The 12385-nt window shown below is 37.7% G+C and overlaps 1 protein-coding gene across 1 annotated transcript; it reads right to left on the bottom strand.

The window, feature by feature from the left end:
- Positions 1-106: 106 nt before the first annotated feature.
- On the bottom strand, positions 107-12245 carry pak2a (p21 protein (Cdc42/Rac)-activated kinase 2a). Its single transcript, XM_043220682.1, has 15 exons — positions 12064-12245; positions 11483-11501; positions 6142-6368; positions 5257-5360; positions 4867-5011; positions 4662-4783; positions 4417-4549; positions 4233-4296; positions 4057-4105; positions 3439-3551; positions 3213-3330; positions 3028-3127; positions 2749-2945; positions 2469-2606; positions 107-1152 (listed from the first exon to the last, which is right to left on the bottom strand). The coding sequence occupies exons 3-15, from the start codon at positions 6320-6322 to the stop codon at positions 1066-1068; spliced, it is 1551 nt and encodes a 516-aa protein (XP_043076617.1). The 5' UTR covers positions 6323-6368; positions 11483-11501; positions 12064-12245; the 3' UTR covers positions 107-1065.
- Between the last annotated feature and the right edge of the window lie 140 nt (positions 12246-12385).

The following is a 12385-nucleotide window of genomic DNA, read 5'->3' as shown; positions in this document are numbered from 1 at the left end:
ATTTAGATTTCATCAAGTACTGTAGTCGACTTTATCTTCTAAGAGTCATAACAGAATGATGCAAGCTCTAGAAATGTACCAGTCGATGTTACAAGTTCAAACCATCTTTGCTCCAAGTCTGTTTTAATAATAATTTACAAAGTATATATTCAAGATGGTTTCATCATTAACAAAAACTTTGTATCTCATAGGAAACAGACAGAAAGTGTATTTACTCAACTGGAATGTCTGAAAATGTTTCTCATTGAAATGTAACGTTAAAAGCGAGTTAAATTTAACATGCAAAGAATATAGCAAATTATTCATTTCTATGACAACCTATGGAGATGCATTAAGAGCTGGTATTCTGTCAAGATTGTTAGTTAAAATATAAAATACTGTATACATACACATAAATACAAAACATGTAAAAATGTCCTGATTTCTGCCCCCCCATTTCTGAATGCTAATCAAAATACATAATATACAAAACGATTTAATAAACTTTAGGTTTTGCAATAAAAAATTAAAAACAGAAATCGTTCATTTAATCCATACAGCAAAATTGTTCCATTTTGTTGAGAAAGGTAAAGTCAAATAGGTAGTAGGCACAAGTGACAGGTCATTAAGAGAGGATGGGATAGTTCAAGTATTACAATGCTTCTCTGAAAGGTGAAAAAAAGGGGGGGTTCTTTGTTAGGCCAGGGATCAATATAATACAAGAGAATTTTGACAGAAATGCATAAAATGTTCAGATACACACTGACCGATGCAATGGAGTCTGAACCGCTTACATTAAACAAATACAATGAGAGACATCAGTAGAAAACGAGAGAGGTCTACAGTCAGTGGCTCCTCTGGTTGTGTAGCCTCTTAAGGCACATTAAAGGAGAGTTTTCTGTGTGAGGAGGCAAGACATGGTGATTGTGCAAGTTAGTCGCCCAGGTGGAGATGACTAGGGTCCTCAGGGCTGAATAGCAAAGGTCCTTCATGGGACTAGAAGGGAGACTCTGCCGGAGTGATAGAGGTTCTCACAGGAATCGGTCGTGAGAAGGAATTTGGGCATTGGCACATAGTGACAAACGTCTAGCGGTTACTCTTCATTGCCTCCTTGGCAGCAAGTATAAGCGGGGTGAGGCTGGAAAGAGGCTTCGCCAGCTTCAGGAAGGGATGCTGCAAGAGACAGAAGAACAGACAATTAGATGTTAAATATATTCTAAATTTTTATAAAAATGTACTCCCTGAGAATTTAAGGTAATATTACAATAAATTAAGAATACATCCACAAATTCACAGTTCTCTGGTGATGGTTGATAGTCACAGACAGAATACTGTTGAAATGTGAATGTAAAGCAAGATAATCTAGTACACGTTGAAGTCTCAAATGCACTCATTTAAATACGGATTACTGTTTTATTTAGATTAATCTTGCAGCCCTATTTATCCATTTTAATTTGACATTCAATCATATTAAAAGACCCATATTGTCAAATCTAAACATTCCTGGCAGCAAACACAGTAAACTTGCATGCAGTTGCTGTGATTCTTCACAAACCGCTGTGACTTCTGATCTACTCAGTCATCACCCGAGCACTGCCGGATCACAGACGAATCCAGATCGGACGAACTGTACACTCACTCTAAGGATCTGACAGGATTGTTACTTTGAGGTGAATCACATCTCACATGTATAGTAAAGAGAAACTAGCTAACCAACTAACTAACTAACTAGTCATGTATGCATTATGCATTTAAGTTCCATCAGGCAACAATTTTTACAGCTGCATTATTACTCCAACTACTATAAATCACAATGCATATACAATTACACATGATCATATATATATATATATAAACTGTAAGATGCAATAAAACTTTAGCTGAGCACATAACAAAAGACAAAACTTTATTGAACCTTTTGTGATAAGAAGTGTGTAAAGTCAAGAATCCTTGACGATAATTTCTGTCCAGTCCACTTGTTTTACCACAGCTGTTGTTTTTTTTATTGCATAATGCGCTAAATTACGGCCATTCGGGCACTCAAAATCACATCAAAGATAATATTTTAAGCTCCTTATGAAACTGAATCGGTTTGTTTTGCATCCAGCTAGTGCTGTGACATTTGTGACATTGTTACATTTGATTGGCCTAGTTATGTGTTACAGGCCAATCAGAAGAGAGGCTGATGAACAATAGTAATAAGTAATTAGTAATTAGACAGGCCAAAATCGACCTGTTTTTGACAGAGCTCCTGAGTAAGAAGTTGTAAAAACACATTGAGATGGTTTTCCTTACATATACTGCAAATATATATTCTTAAGGACATCACCTAAAATAAAACTCCAAAAAGGTGTACAATATGGGACCTTTAAATATTAGCTTTTCTTCACCTCTCAAAGCCATTACTAATTCCCAAATGAACCCCCGTTTGGGAAAACCTGACAAAACTCCTTTGTTGAGGCTTTTTGGGATTCAGTCTTTCTCCTCACCTGCAAGAGTTCTTTTCCTCCACCTCTCTTCTCCACATCCATCTCGAGGCAGCGGTTCAGGAAGTCTCTAAAAGTGGGTGACAGCTTCTCTGGGTTCTGGAGCTCTGGGGTGCCATTAGTAGCGATGAGGTACAGCGCCTGGAAATGAACATTAAGCATTAATGTCATAAATCTTTTCTTTTAGGTTAAACAGATCACTTGAACCGCCATCATTAATTACAAAGACTTAACAAATGAATCAGTGACAGATTAATAAAAGTATAAGACAGGAAAGGCTCACCCTCAGAGGATTCTCGTTGAGATAAGGAGGTTCGCCCTCTACCATCTCAATGGCCATGATACCCAGAGACCATATGTCCACTTTGGGCCCATAGGCTTTACGTGTGACCACTTCAGGGGCCATCCAGTAGGGTGTTCCTACCATGGTGCTTCTCTTACTTTGCTCAGGTGTGATTTGAGCACAGAACCCAAAATCAGCTGAAAAGAGAAAAGCAAAGAAATGCATTCAAACTGTTCTGATATAATGAAACCAGGATCGACAGAGGGATTACGGACTCACTTAGTTTGACAGATCCATCCATTCCTAACAGAACATTGTCACTTTTGATGTCTCGATGAATGACCTGGTTTGAATGCAGGAACTCTAGAGCTTGTAAACACTGGAGGAAACAGACCACAATGTTCAATCTGTGATGGTGAAAAATAGACGGCTCTGATCTCACAACTGTTCCAGAAATACCATACCTCTCTGCAGACAGCAGCGATTTGTGCCTCATCCATGCAGGTTTCTGTAACCACATCGGTCAGAGAGCCTCCAGCAAGATACTCCATTACCACAAAAAGCTCATCTCCTACCAAGAAGCTGCACAAACAAAAAAAAAAAAATAACAGAAGGTAGATGTTATAGGAGATAGCTGAAAACATTATTGGATACAATGCAAATAATGTTTAAATAGCTTTAAGGAACTACCTGTCTAAGAAGTTGACAATGTTTGGGTTCTTCAGCTCCTTCATCACCAGGATCTCATTGATAATCAGCTCTTTCTTGGGCTGTTTCTGTAGGTTAATCTGCTTGATAGCAACCTATAAAAACACATTACCGTCAGTTAGCTTAGCCTATGTCAACTAACTATAAAAAGCCAAAATGAAACTCTTCAATTAAATCATGGCAGCAATTCAGTATAATTAAAAGTTTGGGGTCTGTAATTTTTTAAAGAAATATTTTATGCTCAGCAAGGCTGAATTTATTCGATTAAAGATTCATTAAAAACTGTTAATATTATGAAATATTCTTACAATTTAATATTCAACAATTCTTCAAAAATCATTATAATTTGTTGTGTTCAAGAAACATTTCTTACTTTTAATATTGAAAACCGCTAGAAATATGCATTTATATAAAGAAGAAATCCTATTATAATATAAAACTATATTTTTTAAATCCTACGTATTTTTTTTATTTATTGCGAGAACAGTAGTGTACATCAAGCAACTGTGCTAGACGCCTATGTAAATTACATTTTCATTCAATGACTTTTCTCAGGAATCACTGATTAAAATTAGATTAAGAATTTAATTGAGAAAATACCTCTTGGCCAGTAGCAACATCAATGGCTGTATACACCGTACCAGATGCACTGTAAAGAGACAATATTTAACTGTAGCAATCTTAGATTATAGTTAAAAGTACATTAGCAACTGGCTAACTGATTTTGGGATACATAAAAATATGATACATAAAAATGAGCCATAAATCATATTTACCCTTGTCCAATTTTTTCGTATCTTGTGTATTTTTTCTTGGGGTCTCCAATACTGACAATAGTTCCTGGGATCAATCACAAAAACACAGTTAGGACCGTGTCATACGAAATCACTTTCGCATTCATAAAATAATGGTATCATTATAGTGAGAATCTCTAATGTTTAGTAACCACCAAAGACTTACTAAGTTTCTCCATAATCTCCTCATCTGTCATCTTGCCCTTGCCCTTCTTTTGTTTATCTGCAGCTTTGCAACCATCTGTGTCTGCAACGGCAGCAGGTGCCGGGATGGGATCGATGACAGAACGAGTGTATACCTATCCAAACAACACCAACAATATGGTGTTCACTCAAGAACCAATATGTAATGAAAAGCTTAAGTAATATCAATATTTGACATCATAAATACGACGAGAAATCCTCACTCACAGATATGGTATGCTGTGGACGTGGTGCTACAACAGGGGGCGGGGCTTCATCATCGTCATCATCATCAGGATCCTTGACTGGTGATTGCTCTGAGCCTTTTTTTGCTGGTGGTGCATCTTTATCTAAACTCAAGAGGAGGAAAACTGACTTTAGTGGACGAATGTAAATAAAGTTGGAGCGGTGGTATGTATATGCACTCATTTACCTGTAAAGCTGAGGTATTTCTGCCTGCTGTTGCCTGTGGAGTCGTAGAATTTGAGCACATCCAAAACAGCCTGAGGGTTTTTCTTCTGCTCAGATTTCGTGATGTTGGAGGTCTGCAGCAGTCGAGCCCACTGCTCTGGCATACCCTGAGACACACAGAGGGAGATAGGGAGAGAAAATAAGAAAGTGGGTTAGGGCCCATCTGATAATTTGATTAATTAAACTTCAGAAAATCAAATCAGTGCTCAGTGACAGACAGGAGACAAATGGTCACAGAAACCAATCTAGGCAATTGAATTGGCCATTCTTTCCAGCATCTGATGGATTAGGAGAGATCGGGGCAGCATGGGTAAACTGCACAAAAGGAAAGTAGGCAAGTACATTAACTCACAGTGAACTCCCCCGTGACAGAATCGAAGCCCACGTGTATGGTGTGCTCGAAGTCAGAAGGGTTTGAAATCTCTGGACGCTCCTTGTCCTTGTCTTTTTTTCTCCCTTTAACAGAAAGAAGGGTTGTGGTTACATGCTTCTGGTCACTGGCAAAACGACAAATTCCAGTGGACAATTTTACAATCAATAATCCCAAGTCTGAGATGAGCCTCTGTGTCCAAAAATGTGATCAATTACTGCGTACTATAGAAGGGTCACTTAAAGGAATGCGTTGAGTTCAGTACAAGTTTAGACTTATTGTCTCCATTTGTGGTTTTATGTGGCAATAAAATAAAAAATCTGGGTTATAGTAAGTAATTAACAACGAAAGTAAACAGGACAACTCTAATGTTCAGAAAACATGCTAATTTAATCAAATATTCTGTATTACATTTTAATTCAAGGAGAAATAAACATTTTTATAGTGAGAAAAAAATATGTTTTTGCTAGATTTTATTCTTTTTAGGACAATAATTCATTAAAAAATAATCAAATAAAATATTATGTCAATATTTAATCCAATTATTAATAATGTAACATTTTACAAATGATGTTACACATCTTTAATTGATCATTTGCATACAAAAAACATACCAATTATTATCTAAAAAGCTAGACTGAAACCTTTAAATTGAAATCTCATGACATGCATATGGTAAAGCCTTAAGACAGGGGAAAAAAATGATGCTGTTAACAAATCACAAGTTCATCTGCCTAAAACCACACTTCCTATTTCAAAAATCTGCAGCTTTTTGTGGCTTAAAGAAAACAAAATTTTTGAGTCAACACAACTGTTTTTTTTTTGTATCGACTGAAAATGCTGATTTGAATGCACCTCTTTTCTCACCTTTCTCTGCAGAGAAGATAGATATGATCTTGTTGCGCGGTTTGTCCCTCTTTTCCTCTGGGACAGAGGGCAGGGGTTTAGAACTGGGGTTTGTTGACATACTGTCCTTAATGCCAAAGTTACTGCTCATTCTGACTGGGGGGGCGGGGGGTTTGTCCTCCAGCTCTCCGTTGTCAGACATGACAGGGAAACAAACTCAGAAGGGTAACAGGGTTTCAGAGATCAACCTGCAGAGGGCGGCAGAGAAGCAAACAACTTAGCTTATAAATGAACTGCTTCACTAAAGACAATTAAGACACAACAAATGAAGAGAATGACAGAGAGCAGGCCATTTAGCAAGAGACTTTACCAGCGCGTATCAGATACGCCACTAGGAGAATACAAGCAATATAAACAAGGTTATTTGTCCTGTCATGCGTTGTTTGAAATGCCCATAAAAACAATGTAACTATTTCAGTAAAATCTCAGAGGAGTAATTTCAGAATTTTATTGCACAGACCTTTTATGAAAGCTTTCCATCCACCACAACAGCCACTCCAAGAGTCTGCTAAAACAGTGCAAACTTACTAACCGCTAGACAAACAGCTGCTACTGTGCTACAAAAACAGCCAGTCAACAAGTTAGCATGGACAGAGAGACTCTGTCTCATGTTCTGCTAGCTGCCAACTCTTTTTTTGTGACATGGCAACAATGTCCGCCCCTTGTGCAAAAGCAAGCAAAACCTAAAAAAAAAAAAATTCAATGACTGTCTGTAACACAGAAAGCTGTCAGCTAGCTTAGCACGGCAAACCTCTGAGAGCGACAGTTCCAGCAGGTCATCAATTCAACTCAAAGTGCTGAGGTTTCAAGTCAGAGAGCAAGTCTGCACAACAGGATGTCTTGCTAATGATGGCTGTGTGACATCAGCTGCCTTAAACCCAGTAAGCTTTGCTGCCTTGCTGTACAGTGGCTATGATTGCATTTGATGAGCATTTTAACCTATACGTGTATTTAACCTTATATGTAACTGATTTGGTGCACTATATAGGCAGCAACTACAAAAATACCTCTTTTTATGTGAAACATTTAAGAAGCTTGACATAAAAGATACAAAACACATGAGGGGAAAAAAACCTTTCAGTTCAAAATGATATATATATTTCTCTTGAAAATATTTCACTGAGGCTATCACAATATGGGATTGCCTTCTTTGTAACCCTAAGATGGTACAAGGGTGTTTTCTCCAACAGTCTACCAAGTCTGGTTTGAAATCAGTGCCATCATGCGGCTGTCTGCATCCTCTCCGCTGGTGTCATCAACATGTCCAAATAAGGTAAAATCCTGTCTCACCTTAGTGAGGTTAATTCAGCAAATCATGTGCAACTCAACCTCGACGTGACCACAATCTCTTCCTGTTTGACAGCAAAGTTCAACTGTGCATTGTATTCAAACAACAAAGGCTAGATACCTGATTATAAATACAAAGTTTTTAGGTTTAATGCATCAGAACATGACTCATTTTGATGTTGAAGTGGGAACTTGCCTCACATAGCCATAGATTACACACTTTCTAGTAATCTGATGATATGAAAATCACAAACGGTGATGCAACGTTAAATATTTAGCCTAGTTCAATTAGATTGCTATAAAAGACTTATAAAATCCCGAAGAAGCGCTTTCATCACAAAAGCTTAAAAATCATCAAAAAGAGTCATGCCTTACCTGAGCTAATAACAAAGATATAGCTCAGATGGAGTTGAGAATGATCAATAAAAGACAAGCTATTGCACAAGTCTTGCATGATCGTAGACTAACGCTCATGAGCCAGTTTCTGTTTCCCTATAGAGAAAAAAAATTACGTCGGCAGAAGAAAGATCAGAAGACTTACAGCAAGAACATTCTCAGAAGCTAGTCTGATTAGGAAATAAAAAATAAAACTCCAATACGTGTCTTATGCAGTTCAACGAAAAAACACACAAAACACTTGTATCTTCTTTCATCAATTAGTCAAACTGTATAAATTACTACATTTAATTTCTTTTGAAGCACAATCTGTTTAAAGAGCTTTTTCCAGCACACCTCAAGCTTGTAAAAAAAGCACAGTCAACACCAAAGAAATCAAGGAAAAGGGATGCAAACAGATGCCAGTACCACCACTAACGCCACCTCACCCTGAAGAACCCTGACGGAAGATCCAGTTGAGGTCCCTGGCCCAGATCTACCGCACTTCTGGGACATCCAGTCTCTTTCTCCCTGTGCTTCCACTGAAGACAGCCAAGATAAAGGCGTGTTGATGCAGGCATGCTTCATTCCACAGCAGGACAAAAAGCTGCGAGTGCAGTCATGCCTTTGTGCTGCGCATTGCTATAGTGATGTACCAGCCCTCAGGCTTGATGTAGGGTCCTACAGCGGAGGAGACATTAGACTGGACATACCTTTACACATCACTGAATCTCATGCTGAGGAACCACCTCCATTACACAACTATCACACTACTAGGAATGAATCAGGATCGTGGGAGGTATTTTAAGAGATTGATGAGCACTTTCGGTCTCAAAAATCTATAAAAGAAAATAAACGAACGGTTTCATTCAGCATTGAATACCGCTACATAGAAGTCTAATCGCAGATTTCAGTACAAAAATTTTCCTTAAGGAATGTTATTTGGGATCATCAAGTCTTAACTTGCTTTCCCGTAATGACAGTGATTTGGAGAGGTGTGGCTCTCTCAAGCACACAGTGTTTTATAGATTCAAACACTTCTGCATGGTCCATTTCATCAGTTTTTTCCACTCACGCAAGAGTTTCAGGTTTCCCCTTTAGAAACCGAGCTGTCATGAATCTCAAAGCCTCGAGCTACTGATTCCACAACTATTTCTGGGAAGCCTTGGATAACGTGAATCGGGACTGGAAAAAATTATAACGTTTGTAAATCAAATTAGCCAACTGACTTTATTGATAAATGTAAGAAGCGTTCAATAAAGAGTGGGCTTTGTTCAGAAATGACTGAGATTAGTTTTAAAATGTTTTAAGAATCTTTTTCATGGAGAACTGGTTTGTCTGGGAATCAGATATAAAGGCGTGTGATGAGTTCAGTGTTGCATGCAGGAAATACTGGCATGCACTCTAAATATGTTCTTAACCAGGGAGTTACATGAAAAAACGATGCACACAAAGTCAAGGGTGATCATATTTTACATTTTTGTCGCTAATGATTTTGTAGCATATCTGCTGAGGACTATTTATTTATCTGTCAATCATTCATTGTTCTTAAACTTTGCTGGTAATGTGCGGATTTAAAGTGCCACTATTATGGGTTATAAAAGGTGCATATTTTGGTTTTGGGTGTCCTGAACAACAGGTTCATGAAATACTTGTTTGATGCAAGCAAGGTCAAAAAACACTTTCATTTTCTTATATGTATTTATTTTTATCTTACTCGCCCAACTACTCTCAAACGAACAATTTGTTTAACGATTCATTTTTCCAAACCCCTCCTTTGTGTGACATGACATAAACCAGCTTGGGATTCATGTTAAAAATTACTTGTCAGAGTCAAGTCTTTCTTCTGAGAGACAATATCTTTATACATAGAGCACTTTTAGATCTAAAACATTCAGATCTTTAGTACTTTGTTTTTATATGGTAAAACTGACTGTTTGAGTTTTAATAAAAGTAATTGCTGGTCCTCCAAAGTAGCACATGCATCAAAAGCCTTCTGACTGTACCGTTGCAAACAGTGTTTCTCCTGCTTGTCAGTGCTATTTCATCCCGGCTGCAAACTAGAATAAATTAAACAGTTAATTGTGTTATTTGCCAAATCAATTGCTTCACACTGGATCTCACAGCACTTTTTAGTGCTTCTGTGACCAATGAATAAAGGAATGTGATCTAGTGAGCTGCTGGCGCTTGTGCCGTTTCGTTCCAATTTTGGTGCAGAAACATTATACTTGACCTCTTGTTATCACTTTATCAAGGAAACTTATACATCACAATAGATATCATTATCATTTTATGTAAAAGAAAAAATTCAATGAGATGCTCATACAGACCAGAGAGAATCTCTTTAGTATGCGGACAAAGGTGTTTGTTAAATAAAAACAGCATAAATAAATGGTGCACTGTATGATCTATGCTTGACAACAACTACTGGCTTTTCAATTGCCACTGTTATGACGAGATTTAAATTTCCAGCATATTTAACAGCAATGGTGAGCCAACTGTATTTCACTTTCTCTTTGTTTTTACTTTTAAAAACATTTATGCATAATCAACATACAGTGACTGTCTAATCTTAGTCTAATTCAAGACTAAAACAAGAGCATGACACTACTAAGACCAATGAACTGAACCAAAATGAACTGAACCGAACCAAACATGAATCGGAGCAATAATTTAAAAAATTCCTTAAAAAATAAACTTACATGCAATATTTCCTTTAGATATAATCTGCCAAATGCAAATTTGCACAGTGATATCCCAGAAAGCACCACTTGTTACAAATTACAGGATTTTCTAAACTAACATCAAGACATTATTTTTCCTTTTTTTTGCATGCGTAAAAAAGCAAGCTGTTCTCTCAGTTTGTGCGAAGTGAGATGAAAATGCCAGGAGAAAGCTCATGGGAAGCGAGACTCTGGACATTCCCGTCTGCTCCCCTGAGCCTCTTTGATACAAGCCGCACCAGGCCTAAACTAACAAGCATATATTTGTTTTTCACAGTTGCAGGACGGCAAGCCAAAAGTAAACATAAGGTGCCAGTGACTATGCGTGCAATGTGGGCCCTCCATACGATTTCAAGAACATCTCTATTAACTAATCAGCATTCAATCAACATTGATACAAGTTCCTTGGACTGAATCTATACATTTTAATCCAACATTCTAGCTATGTTACATCTATTAGTGTTGATTACAATCTTCAACCAACCACTAGAGAGACAGTGAAGAAAAAAAATAAATAATCAGCAGAGTGCCTCCACTTCCTATTACTCACATCCCCTTCTCTTCTGATTGGTGGACGGATAACAGAAGCATTTCCTGATCCTAGCAGCCACAACCACTATAGGTCATACCCTTGCACTTAATCTGACCAACTGGACCAAAACAAAGATATCAGAGCACGCCTCTCTTTTACAGATGTGTGGTTGTGTAGAGGAACTGTTTACAGGAAGACAGACCAGGGGCCTTTTGTATTTGCAGCTTCTATAAAAGGAAATACTGAGCAATGCTTCCTGAACTAAGCCTTCCATGCTATTGAAGAATGAAGGCATGTGCTTTTCCAGCAAAGAAGCAGCAACTTTCTAAGCGCCAAATTTTTGCTTATTGTCAAAGAAATGGAAATGTTGTCATCATTTACTCACCCTCATGACTTCATTTCTTCTGTGGAACACAAAATGAGACGTTAGACAGAATGCTATGAGAACTACCAGACTCCGTCACCGATTATTTACTGCAGCTTTTTCATACAATGAAGGTGACTTCAATTGCGAAACATCTACTTTGTTTTCCATGAATAAAAAAAAAACAACTGTCACGCGACACACCAGCAAAAACATGAAAGAAATGCCCCAGCGATGGGATTTTGATTCACAGTACTTTTCGTTTCTCACGCAGATAGACTTCAACAAACACTAATATGAAACAACAGCTGATGTGAAACGAATTTCAAGCTTAAGATGTACTTCGCTTACGCCTCGGTTTAGACTAACGTTACTATCAACTTAAGCTAATGCATACTCTTTTGGAGAAAAACAAAACTGAAAACATCAAAGGGCAAACAGCTTTAGCATTATCGAAACATGGCTGTCGAAGTATTATAAAATTAAAAGCTCAGTGATAAATCATCCGATACCCATCACGCTTTATGGATATCAAAGATCTGCTTACTGCTGGCCGATGAGATGTCAGGATTAACGTTAGACCAGTTTTGCATTCAACTCACCAGAACTCTCGCAAATCTCTTCAAAGTTTTGCCTCCGCCTTTTTCACTCTCATTAACGGAGTTTGCTGCAAGTATAATGGGAATAATTTCCTAGATATTATGATATGCGACGCCGTATCGACGTGCTTGTAAGTTTTTTGAGTTAACTTCTTCTTGGACCTAAGATCTGTCTGCTATGGCGGAGGGGAAGCGGAACTGCCGACCCAGCCCAGTATTTGGACTTCACTAAACGTAAAGTTTTAGGTTTGGACGGTGTTTAATCGAATCAATTATTCATAAAAATATAAAATAATATTATTAAACTGCGCGAAAAACGAACTGT

The sequence above is a fragment of the Puntigrus tetrazona genome, chromosome 2 (assembly GCF_018831695.1).
Source record: "Puntigrus tetrazona isolate hp1 chromosome 2, ASM1883169v1, whole genome shotgun sequence".
NCBI lineage: Eukaryota > Metazoa > Chordata > Actinopteri > Cypriniformes > Cyprinidae > Puntigrus > Puntigrus tetrazona.
Note: the sequence above shows the minus strand (reverse complement) of the source record. Positions and strands in the feature narration are given on the sequence as shown.

Bases quoted from the DNA above. Each gene is read 5' to 3' on its own strand.
- pak2a (XM_043220682.1), bottom strand. From the start codon at position 6,322: ATGTCTGACAACGGAGAGCTGGAGGACAAACCCCCCGCCCCCCCAGTC. The intron at 3,552-4,056 runs GTATTTTCTCAA...GTGTTTTTATAG, and splicing joins ATGTTGCTACTGGCCAAGAG to GTTGCTATCAAGCAGATTAA. The intron at 2,607-2,748 runs GTGAGCCTTTCC...GTTCATTTCCAG, and splicing joins TCAACGAGAATCCTCTGAGG to GCGCTGTACCTCATCGCTAC.